At 46.6% G+C, this 10,824-nt stretch overlaps 1 protein-coding gene across 1 annotated transcript; it reads right to left on the reverse strand.

Moving 5' to 3' along the window:
- Window positions 1-456: 456 nt before the first annotated feature.
- On the reverse strand, window positions 457-10,679 carry LOC144598241 (alpha-N-acetylgalactosamine-specific lectin-like). The gene is made up of 5 exons (XM_078408140.1): window positions 10,625-10,679; window positions 8,199-8,353; window positions 7,608-7,748; window positions 4,690-4,807; window positions 457-533 (listed from the first exon to the last, which is right to left on the reverse strand). The coding sequence occupies exons 1-5, from the start codon at window positions 10,677-10,679 to the stop codon at window positions 457-459; spliced, it is 546 nt and encodes a 181-aa protein (XP_078264266.1).
- Between the last annotated feature and the right edge of the window lie 145 nt (window positions 10,680-10,824).

Here is a 10,824-nt window from a genome sequence, read left to right on the forward strand (position 1 = left end):
TGGAGGCCAATTCTCTGAATGCATCCAAGAAAGAGCTAGATAGAGCTCTTAAGGATAGCGGAGTCAGGGGGTATGGGGAGAAGGCACGAACGGGGTACTGATTGAGAATGATCAGCCATGATCACATTGAATGGCGGTGCTGGCTCGAAGGGCCGAATGGCCTACTCCTTCACCTATTGTCTATTGTCACACTCTCCATCAGCGCATTGACTGCAGAGTTGGGCAAGGCTTGACTTGACTTCCTTCACGTCATGTCCCGACACCTGTCAATACTGCCAGAACCATGGGGACATTGCCCGACACCCGGCACCAAACACACAGCTCATGATGCAGGTCTCTTTATTATTGGCTGAGAAGCTAAGTGAGTACAGTCACCACAGACAGTGAGAGGGACTACAAAGAAATCAAAGCACTGGATCCACTGCTGGGAGGTTGAGTGGACCATTCTGGAGTTTTCTAATTGACGAGCAGATTGTAGGAACAAACAAAACCATGTCCATTGCCACATTCTGTATCATTCCATGTTCCATCAGCTAGAAGCAGAAAAAGAGAAAAGCATTTACCTGTTAGTCCACAATCAAAATGCTGCAGATGCAAAATATCTGAAAGAAAATGATGGAAATACTCAATAGGTCAGGTGGCATGTGTGGAGAGGAAACAGGGAGATTGTTGGTGGAAATGTTATATCTGTTCCACTCCGCACAGATGCTGCCTGACCTGCTGAGTGTTTCCAGTATTACATGTTTTCCGTTTGTCTAATGTTCCATCTATTTGAGGCAGTCTGTGAGCCATTAACGCTCCCTGGCTCTTGATCGGTGCGTTTGCCTTGTAAATAAAGGGAGTCGCTTCCTGTGGAGGTGCCAGGTACAGTCGTGTGTGTGGCTGAAACCTGAAGCCCCCAATATTCACGGGCGTTTGGACTGTCCCAGACTGAAGTGACTGGGCTCATCCTGGGCTGGAGCTCCCTGTGTGGGCTGGACAACACGCCTGTGCAGTCAGAGATAAACCCAGCCCTCCCCATTGCATGGACCTCACACAACGGGAGCAGAGTCTGGGATCTCTGGAGCTGGAACCTCTGCAACCGATGTCATGTTTAAATCTGGGGATTGTACACCAGTGCACATTGCGATATCTGTAGTGTTACACCCAATGTGTGTAGAGTTAGGGTGTTCCCTTGCACGTGGAGTGCAGAAACAGACCACTCGGCCCATGGATCCGTGCTACTGTTGCTGCTCAACACCAGCCTCCCCCCTCCCTTCAACCGACCCCATCAACACCTCCGTCTGTTCCTTTCTCGATCTATCTCTGCCTTCAGTACATCTGTGCTCTCTACCTCGGTTACCTGCTCCTGATCTCCACCTGCCCGCAACGCCCAAGCCAAGAAGATTGTCCCTCTGCTCACTTTGATTTATCGGTGGCTATTTTACATTTACGACCAGTAAATCTAGTTTCACACTCGAGGAAACATCCTCTCGACATCCCCCTACAAATCCTTCACAGTGGGATCGGCCCCTGGCTGGTCACCCCTCAATCTTCTCTCTTGTGGAGAACAAACCCCAGCCTGTCGGATCTTCATGGCCACTCTGTTTTGTGACCAGTTCACTGCTCCACTGTCTCTCAGTCTTTAGTCAAACAGTGTCATGGAACGTCTCACAGGACAGCATGTCCACTCCAACCGGATATACAGAGGTTGAGCAGAATGTTCCTGCATTTAATTCACTTTGAAATGAATCTCAGGACATTCCTTTCACTTTCCTGTCTTTATGTGTCGTATCTCACTGTACCTCCCTCTAACTCCAGTGTTCCCCCCTTGTACATTCCCCCTACACAGTCACAGTCAGTGTCTGTTCCCCTGACTCCTGCATTACATCCCATATATCCTCCACTCACTGCTGGGCAGTCAGTCCAGTTCTGCAGAGCACAGGACCCATGGGGTTGGTTCACCCCTCTGTGTAACAACAGGACTGTTGGTACCGTGTCTGAAATTAACTTCCAGTAAATATCATCTGGCAAACTGTTTCTGATCTCATTGGCGATCTCCCCTCCACAGCGTTATTGTTCCCCAGCCTCCTACTGCTTGCTTCAATCTCTTCCCAATTGCCACACACGGGACTACCCCGGCAGACTCATCATCTTTGCCAGCTTCACCCAACCGAACATCTCAACACTACCTTGATTCCCTCCTGCCCCCCCCCCCCGTCCAGTCCCTGCCCACCTACGTCCAACACACTTCACACACCCTGCTACTCTTTAAATTACTTTCAATTTCCTAGCCTCCATTGGCTCATCTTCACCGTGGACTTCCAGTCCCTCTACACCTCACTCAATCCTCCACCAGGAAGGTATCAAGGACCTCCGTTTCTTCCTGCACCAGAGACCTGATCAAGCATAACTTGGGTTCAACAAAAACATCACATTTTTTAATGATTATCCCAGCTGCAAGTGAATTTATTACAATAAATACACGTATTAAATTACATTGCAAACGAGTAACCCATTCTCACATAACTAAAATGACAACCAGAATAATCCTCTTTATCAAGACACGTTGTGTAGGAAAATAACAGCAGATGCTGGTACAAATCGAAGGTATCACAAATGGCTGGAGTAACTCAGCAGGTCAGGCAGTATCTTGGAGAGATGGAATGGGTGACATTTCGGGTCGAGACCCTTCTTCAGACTGATCAGTTTGAAGAAGGGTCTCGACCCGAAACGTCACCCATTCCTTCTGTATCAAGACACAATAAGTTGGGAGTGACTCTGTGGGTCGGGCAGCATCTCTGGAGAACACGGGTGGGTGGCATTGTGGGTTGGGACCCTTCTTCAGAATGATTATAGTTTGGGCGAAGAAAGCTGGAAGAGACGTGGGGGGGGGGCAGGAAAAACTCGGCAAGTGATAGGAGGTACAGGTGAGTGGGAGGGGGGGATTTGATGTACAGATAATTGGGAAAAGGTCAGAAATGAAAAGACAATATAAGGAAATGTCACCAAAAACGCCCTGGACCAGCCATATCGAGGGATTGGCCTTGAAAGCAGACCAACATCTTTACATCCTAAGAAGACTTCGGAAGTTCAGCATGTCCCCAACAACTCTCACCAACTTCTACAGATGTGCCATAGAAAGCATTTTATCGGGATGCATCAGAGGATGGTTTGGGAACTACTCCATCCACAACCACAAGAAATTGCAGAGAATTGTTGACGTTGCCACATTCTACAGATGTGCCATTTAGAAATTTTTGCAAAGTAATTAAAAAGAAATAACTGAAATATCACAATTACATAAGTATTCAGACCTTTGCTATGACACTCAAAATTGAGCTTAGGTTCATCCTGTTTCCATTGATTGTCCTTGAGATGTTTCTAAACTTGATTGGAGCCCACCAGTGGTCAATTAAATTGATTGGACATGATATGGAAAGGCATTCACCTGTCTATATAAGGTCCCACAGTTGACAGTACATGTCAGAGCAAAAACCAAGCCATGAAGACGAAGGAATTGTATGTAGACCTCCAACACAGGATTGTGTCAAGATACAGATCTGGGGAAGGGTATAAAACAATTTCTGCAGCATTGCAGGTCCTGAAGAGCACAGTGGCCTCCGTCATTCTTAAATGGAAGAACTTTGTAACTACCAGGACTCTTCACAGAGCTGGCCGCCCGGCCACACTGAGCAATCGGGGGAGAAGGGCCTTGGTCAGGGAGGTAACTAAGAACCCGGTGGTCATTCTGACAGAGCTCCAGAGTTCCTCTGTAAAGATGGGAGAACCTTCCAGAAGGACAACTATATCTGCAGCACTCCACCAATCAGGCCTTTATGATAGTGACCAGATGGAAGCCACTCCTCAGTAAAAGGCACATGACAGCCCACTTGGAGTTTGCCAAATGGCACGTAAAGAAGATTCTCTGGTCTGAGGAAACCAAGATTGAACTCTTTGGCCTGGATGTCTGGAGGAGACTAGGCACCGCTCATCATCTGACCAATACCATACCTACGGTGCAGCATGGTGTGGCAGCATCATGCTGTGGGGATGTTTTTCAGCGGCACGAACTGGGACTCGTCAGGATCGAGGGAAAGATGAACAGAGCAAAGTTCAGAGATCCTTGATGAAAACCTGCTACGGAGCATTCTGGACATTAGACTGGGGCGGAGTTTCATCTTCCAACAGGACAATGACCCTAAGCACACAGGCAAGACAACGCAGGGGTGGCTTCGTGACAAGCCTGAATGTCCTTGAGTGGCCCAGCCAGAGCCCGGACTTGAACCTGATCGAACATCACTGTAGGGACCTGATACAGGTTGTGCCCAGAGAGTTGTGAATTTGTGGAATTCTCTGCCACAGAAGGCAGTGGAGGCCAATTCATTTGATGAATTTAAAAGAGAGTTAGATAGAGTTCTAGGGGCTCGAGGAATCAAGGGTTACAGGGAGAAGGCAGGCACAGGTTACTGATTGTGGATGATCAGCTGTGATCACAATGAAGGTGGTGCTGACCCGAAGGGCCTAATGACCTCCTCTGCACGATTTTCTGTCTTTTTCTAATCTGAAAATTGGTTTTGATCCCAAACTTCACCAATCTACGTTCTCTCAAAGTGTTGCTTGACCCACTGAATTATCCAGCACTTTGTGACCTTTTGAGTATTAACCAGCATCTACAGTTCTTCATTTCTACATTTCTGTCATAGTTACACTTACGGAAATAATTTGTTAGTACACAGTCTTCAAGGCCTTTGAGATTGTCGGGTTGTGCTGTACCCCATTGTGGGTGTTTCAATGGAGATCCATCGATCCAAGTGAAAGTCCCTTCCTGTGGGTACAAATCAATGGTCATTGCTGTTAGAATGCTGAGTAAGCTGCCACTGAACTGTACAGGGAGGAGCTGTACCTGAGCCGAAGTGACAGCAGAATACGAGCAGCCGGGACAAGTAGGGCAGTGGATGGGAGATTAAACTATGGAATGGCAGGGTGGGGGAATCTCATGGACGTAACAGAATCCTTGAGATGAAAGTGACAGGATCTGAGAGTGAAGGTCAGGGAAGAGGAGAAATGGTAACTCAGAAAATGAGGAAAAGATGGTAATTGAACACAAATACAAAATAAGATCTCCCAGAGAAAGACAGAGGTTGAGCGTAATGTTTCTCTTTTAATTTTAATTAATTTTGAAATGAATCTCAGGACATTCCTTTCACTAGGAGGTACAGAGGCTAACAGGCTGGTGCTCAGAAAATAACTTGGCACTCAACACCAAAAAAACAAAAGATCTCATCATCGACCAGGAAGAAGCAGGATGACCACCCCACACAGCACGTAAATGGAAAAAGAGTGGATAGAGTCTCCAGTTTCAGGTTCCTGGGCACCCATATCTCAGAAGATCTCACGTGGTCAACCAAAATAAACTCTCTGGTTAAGAAGGCACAACAGCGGCTTCACTTCCTAAGAACACTCAGGAAAGTCAACCTGCCACAACAGCTGCTCGTGTCCTTCTACGCTGCTCCATTGAGAGTGTCCTGACACATGGGATCCTGGTGTGGTACGGCAACAGCTCTGTGGCCGACAAGAAGGCTCTGCAGAGAGTCATCAACACAGCCCAGAAGATCACCAACACACGTTTGCCTGCCCTGGAAGACATCTACAGCTCCTGTTGCCTGTAGAAGGCATCCTGCATCCTAAAGGACCCATCTCACCCCATCCATCACTTGTTTGCCCTTCTGCCCTCAGGAGAGCGCTAAAGGTCCATTAAAGCGCACACCACAAGACCAACAAACAATTTCTACCCTAAGGCCATTACTAAACGGAACTCTGCACTGAAAGCACACCCCCCCCCATAGACAACATTTATACTGCACAATACCTGGCTCCGTGCAATACTGATATATTCATTTATAATTTTTATTACACGTGCCATATCTAGTGTCAAGTTTCACAGTGAAGGTGGACATCTGCTGCTGCCATATCTTATATTCTGACAATGACCTTCTGAATGCAGTATCTTATATTCTGATAAGGTGCATACATAGGCTTAATGTGTACGCATGTGTGAATCTGTGTGTATGTGTCACAGTATGTGCACCTGATTATATCAACATATTTAAAAAAACCTTTTACTGTTATGTATTGTTATTTTTTATCTTGTACAATTGAGCTCCGCTCAGGCAGTGCACCTGAATTTCATTGTAAGCACCACTACAATGGCAATAAAGTAATAATAATAATAATAATAATAACTTTCCTGTCTGTGTTCAGTTCGTTATGTGCCATGTCACACTGTGCCGTCCTTAAACTCCAGTGTTCCCCCCTTGTACATTCCCCCTACACAGTTACAGTCAGTGTCTGTTCCCCTGACTCCTGCATTACATCCCATATATCCTCCACTCACTGCTGGGCAGTCAGTCCAGTTCTGCAGAGCACAGGACCCATGGGGTTGCTTCAGTCCCTCTGTGTACCAGCGGGTCTGTAGAGGTCACCCACCGCCTGTTCAAACCTGTGTCTGAAATTAAGTGGCAGCATAGTAATATTTCTGTCACAGACACACTTACGATGTACTGGCCTCCAGTGTTATCCGTGTGAGTTTACACGAACTCCCCATGACTGTGCGGTTTTCCAGCAAGTGGTGGAAGTAGGTTACAATGAAATTACTGAATAATGGGATTGATGGCAATGTACTGGGAGCTGGCATGGACTCAATAGAAAATAGATGCAGGAGTAGGCCATTCGGCCCTTCGAGCCGGACTCAATGGGCTGAACGGACTTCTCTGTTGTAAGAAGTTATGAAACATTGAACAAAGTCTGCCATTGCTATCAATGTTTGGGCAAAATATTTTCAATGTATTGATTGGATAGATTTTATTAAGTTTTGATTGAAAAAATCCGTGAAAATTTAATTGTAAGGTTTGGCCTTAACTGTCTTCTGTTCAGCTTTAGAGAACTCATGTGATTTATTTCAATTTCATTTACGCTAATCTCTAAATTCTCATTGTCAGATTTCTTCACAGCTGCTGTGTAACATCGCTCTGCACACCAGCCTTGCCCCGTGAACTTTCCACATTTTGGGAACACAACTAATTCAGTGTCAGGAGGATTAACCGGACCCGGACTGCAGAGAGGATCGGCAGAATGAAGGGCAATGTTGAGGCTGGCACTGGTCAGGCATGATCGTATTGGTGGATCTCTGGAGTTGAAGTGAGGCCAGGCTGGGGAAGGAGGGCAGATTTCTAACCCTGAAGAACAACAGTGAACCTGATGAGTTTTTACAACAGTCCGGTAGTTTCAGTCCCCATTACTGATGGGGACCTGTTTCTACAGAGTGATTGCAGTTTATTTATTTAGATCCAAATTCCCTGGTGTCTGGGATGAGATTCAAACTCATGTGCCTGGATCACCGGGATATCACAGAGTAACTTAACCATTACACTGCCACACCCTGTTACTCTGCAGGGCATCGTGTGTAACTCTATCTCTGAACAACGATGGGACACCAGAGATCCACCAATGTGTTGACTGTAACCTGCCCTCTGAAATGGGCAGTGGATGATCAGGGAAGGACAACAAATGCAGGTCTGGCCAGTGTGGTGACGACCTGTAAGCCAACGTGTCATCGTTAACTGTACCTTGCAATTGTCGCTTAGGCCAATCCAAGCGCTTGTTCCAACTTTGCTCACTGCCAAAATCACCTTGGCAATGAACGCGTTGTGTTCCTTCGAGTTCACGGTCACCAGATTTCCATAACGATTTTGGGCATTGCATAAAACCTTTAAACAAACAAAATATCTTTTCTGTTGCAGTGAATTTTATTCTCTCACAAGCCTACAAATAAATCATCCAGCCGTTCTCGTTCTTTACTCTCTCTGATGCCAACCCCAGCTCTGAGTTAACTCCTGGTTGTGGAGTTTCCCCCAAATCCCAATATTTCACCCAATGGTCGGAGCGATAGAAACGGGAGCCCAAGGCCACAGTGAAGGGCAGCCTGGAACACAGGGCCTCATCGCAGGTATTCAACGACAGGCCGCAGTGAAGGGCAGCCTGGAACACAGGGCTCATCGCAGGTATTCAACGACAGGCCGCAGTGAAGGGCAGCCTGGAACACAGGGCCTCATCGCAGGTATTCAACGACAGGCTGTGCTGTGAGTTCATGGGAATGAACCAGCAGAGAGCAATGTTCCCCTGGCCTCCCAGAACAACCACTAGTTTCAGGGACTTACCTCAGCATCGTACCAGGTCTTTTCGATAGGGAAATAACGGTAACAAGACATTGAGGAAGCAAAATAAAACCATTTTTCAGCACACGGCCCTTTGATTATCTTGCGCTTCTCAATGTGATGCTGATTCTCCTCCGGTCCCAAAGAATCGGTCAACCCTGTCAGTTAAAGAGAATTCAGATTTAACAGGATAACACCGATAACAGGAAAATAAAACCAGTTTTCAGCACACGGCCCTTCGGATAAGCCGCGCATTTCAAGGTCTTGCTGAGTCTCCTCCGGTCCCAATGAATAGGTCGTCCCTGTCAGTTAAGGGGAATTCAGATTTAAACCAACTCACCGACCAAAGGGCCTTCCTCAGTGAGTCCCGTTTGTCTGCATTTGGCCCCTCTCCTCTCATCCTTTCTGATCCATGAACCCGTCCAAGTGGCCTTGTAACATTGTAGATGTACCTGCCTGCCCCACTACCTCTGGCACCCTCATTGTGAATAACATCCCTCCAGTGTTTCTGCCCTACACTGTGATATCTATGTTCTATTGTTGCACCTCATGAATTTATAACCCCCCCCCCCCCCTTATAACTCAATCCCACCACACCTGGTAACACCTGGTAACATGGATCCAAACTCCTTTAATCTTCGATGAGGGCAAGCGTGCCAAACATCTTCTTCACCACCTTGTTCACCTGAACCACTACGTTCACAGAGCTATGTGATCGTATCCCAACCTCTCTCTGATCTCATGAATAAAATTAGTTTTCTACCCTCACGACCCCCCCACTGGTCTCAGGTCACACACACGCCCCACACTAAATTAAAATTACTTAGACCACCCACTGACCCACTCATTGTGATCACAGACATCATTTCGATGTCCACTCTTCTTTCCTCATCTCCCCTCCCCCATCTCTCCCCCTCCCCCTGATCTCTTCCCTCAGTCCACCGTCCTCAGACAAATTTGTGTCACAAACACAAGTCAATGGGTGTCATTCCCTTGTGCTTGCAACGTGACCAAGTTTGGGAATTAAATATTAGGTTAAGCTCGGTATAGGGATAGACAAAATGAAAAAGGAGAGATGGCCCTGACAATAAGTGACGGGATAAAGTCAGTGAAGAGTAAGGACCTTAGTTCAGAAAATGGAGACACAGCATCGGTTTGGGTGGATCTGAGAAATGGCAATGGGCAGAAGACATTGGTTGGATATGTCCGTGGTCACTGTGGTCTGGTAGTCTAGGGTACATATCAGGAAATTAGAGCCACATTTTGGAAGAGTATTGGCATAATTAGTAGGCATTCTTATCTTTATATGGATCGGGGAAAAGAATTAACGATAAATATGTCGAGAATGTGCTCACTGAGTGTATACCTGATGGCTTTCTAGATCATTCTGTTGAGGGACCAAGAAAGCTCCAGTGTTGTGCAATGAGAAAGTGTTAATTAACAATGTTGTGCTTAATGAGCCTATCGGGTAAAGTGATTATAATGTAATGACATTTTATGTTAAAGTTGCCACTGGTCTTGTTCAAATCCAGACCAATGCCTTACAACTAGGGAGAGCAAGCTACAAAGCTGTGTGGCACGGGCCAGCCTTGGTAGGTCAGGTGATTGGCACAATACGTTCACAGGTATGACAGGAGAGAAGCAATGGTTGGCAATTAAAGAATTAACCCACAGTTCATAACAGATAGAGAGCCATTTAAGATACACTCAGTATTATTTAAATTATGTAAGAAAATAACTGCAGATGCTGGTACAAATCGAAGGTATTTATTCACAAAATGCTGGAGTAACTCAGCAGGTCAGGCAGCATCTCAGGAGAGAAGGAATGGGCGACGTTTCGGGTCGAGACCCTTCTTCAGATTGATTATACTCAATATATCATCAGAATGAGATTATCTCATTGAAACAAAGAAAATTATCCCTTTCTATTTCCAGCAACCGCAACGTATTTGCATTTCAATGTGTGTCAGTCTGATCATCAAATCACTCGTATCTCCAACCATTCTCTGCCTCTTTCACTCCCCAGCCCCAGGACTCACTCCCCCTGAACCATTGCCAGCACTCAGCCTCCATCCTCACCCTCACAGCGGGCAAGTACACTGCACCCATGGCATTGGACCAGTGCCTGCAGAACCTTCTCCTCCGCATCCCCTGGGTTCCTGACAGAGAGTCACATCTCCCTCTTCCTGTTTTCCTGTGAAGCGTCACCGTGGGGAAATCTCTGTCTCCTGATGTGGACGAGAGTCTCCAAATCACCTTCCCACTCAGCAGCTCTGAGATGAGTATCCCAGACAAGGGACATTTCCTACCACATCCCGACCAGTCCCAATGTCCACAAACTCCCATGTTCCACAGTCCCAACACAGTGCCTGTGCATTCATTCCTCATGCCAATGTATTTCTAACGCTCCTGGAATCAATGGACCTTACCTGCCACATCACTGGCAAGCAGTGCGGTCAGCACCAAAACCCAATCCAGCATCATGTTTCCTTCCTCGAACCTGAAACACAAGAAAACGATTGATGATTAGTGTCAAGTTTCACAGTGAAGGTGGGCATCTCCTGCTGCCGTTCCCACCTCTCTCTCTCCCAGCTCTCTGTGTCAATGAGGTTTCCAATGCTGTTGCATC

Source organism: Rhinoraja longicauda, chromosome 1, assembly GCF_053455715.1.
Source record: "Rhinoraja longicauda isolate Sanriku21f chromosome 1, sRhiLon1.1, whole genome shotgun sequence".
In the NCBI taxonomy this organism is placed as follows: domain Eukaryota; kingdom Metazoa; phylum Chordata; class Chondrichthyes; order Rajiformes; family Arhynchobatidae; genus Rhinoraja; species Rhinoraja longicauda.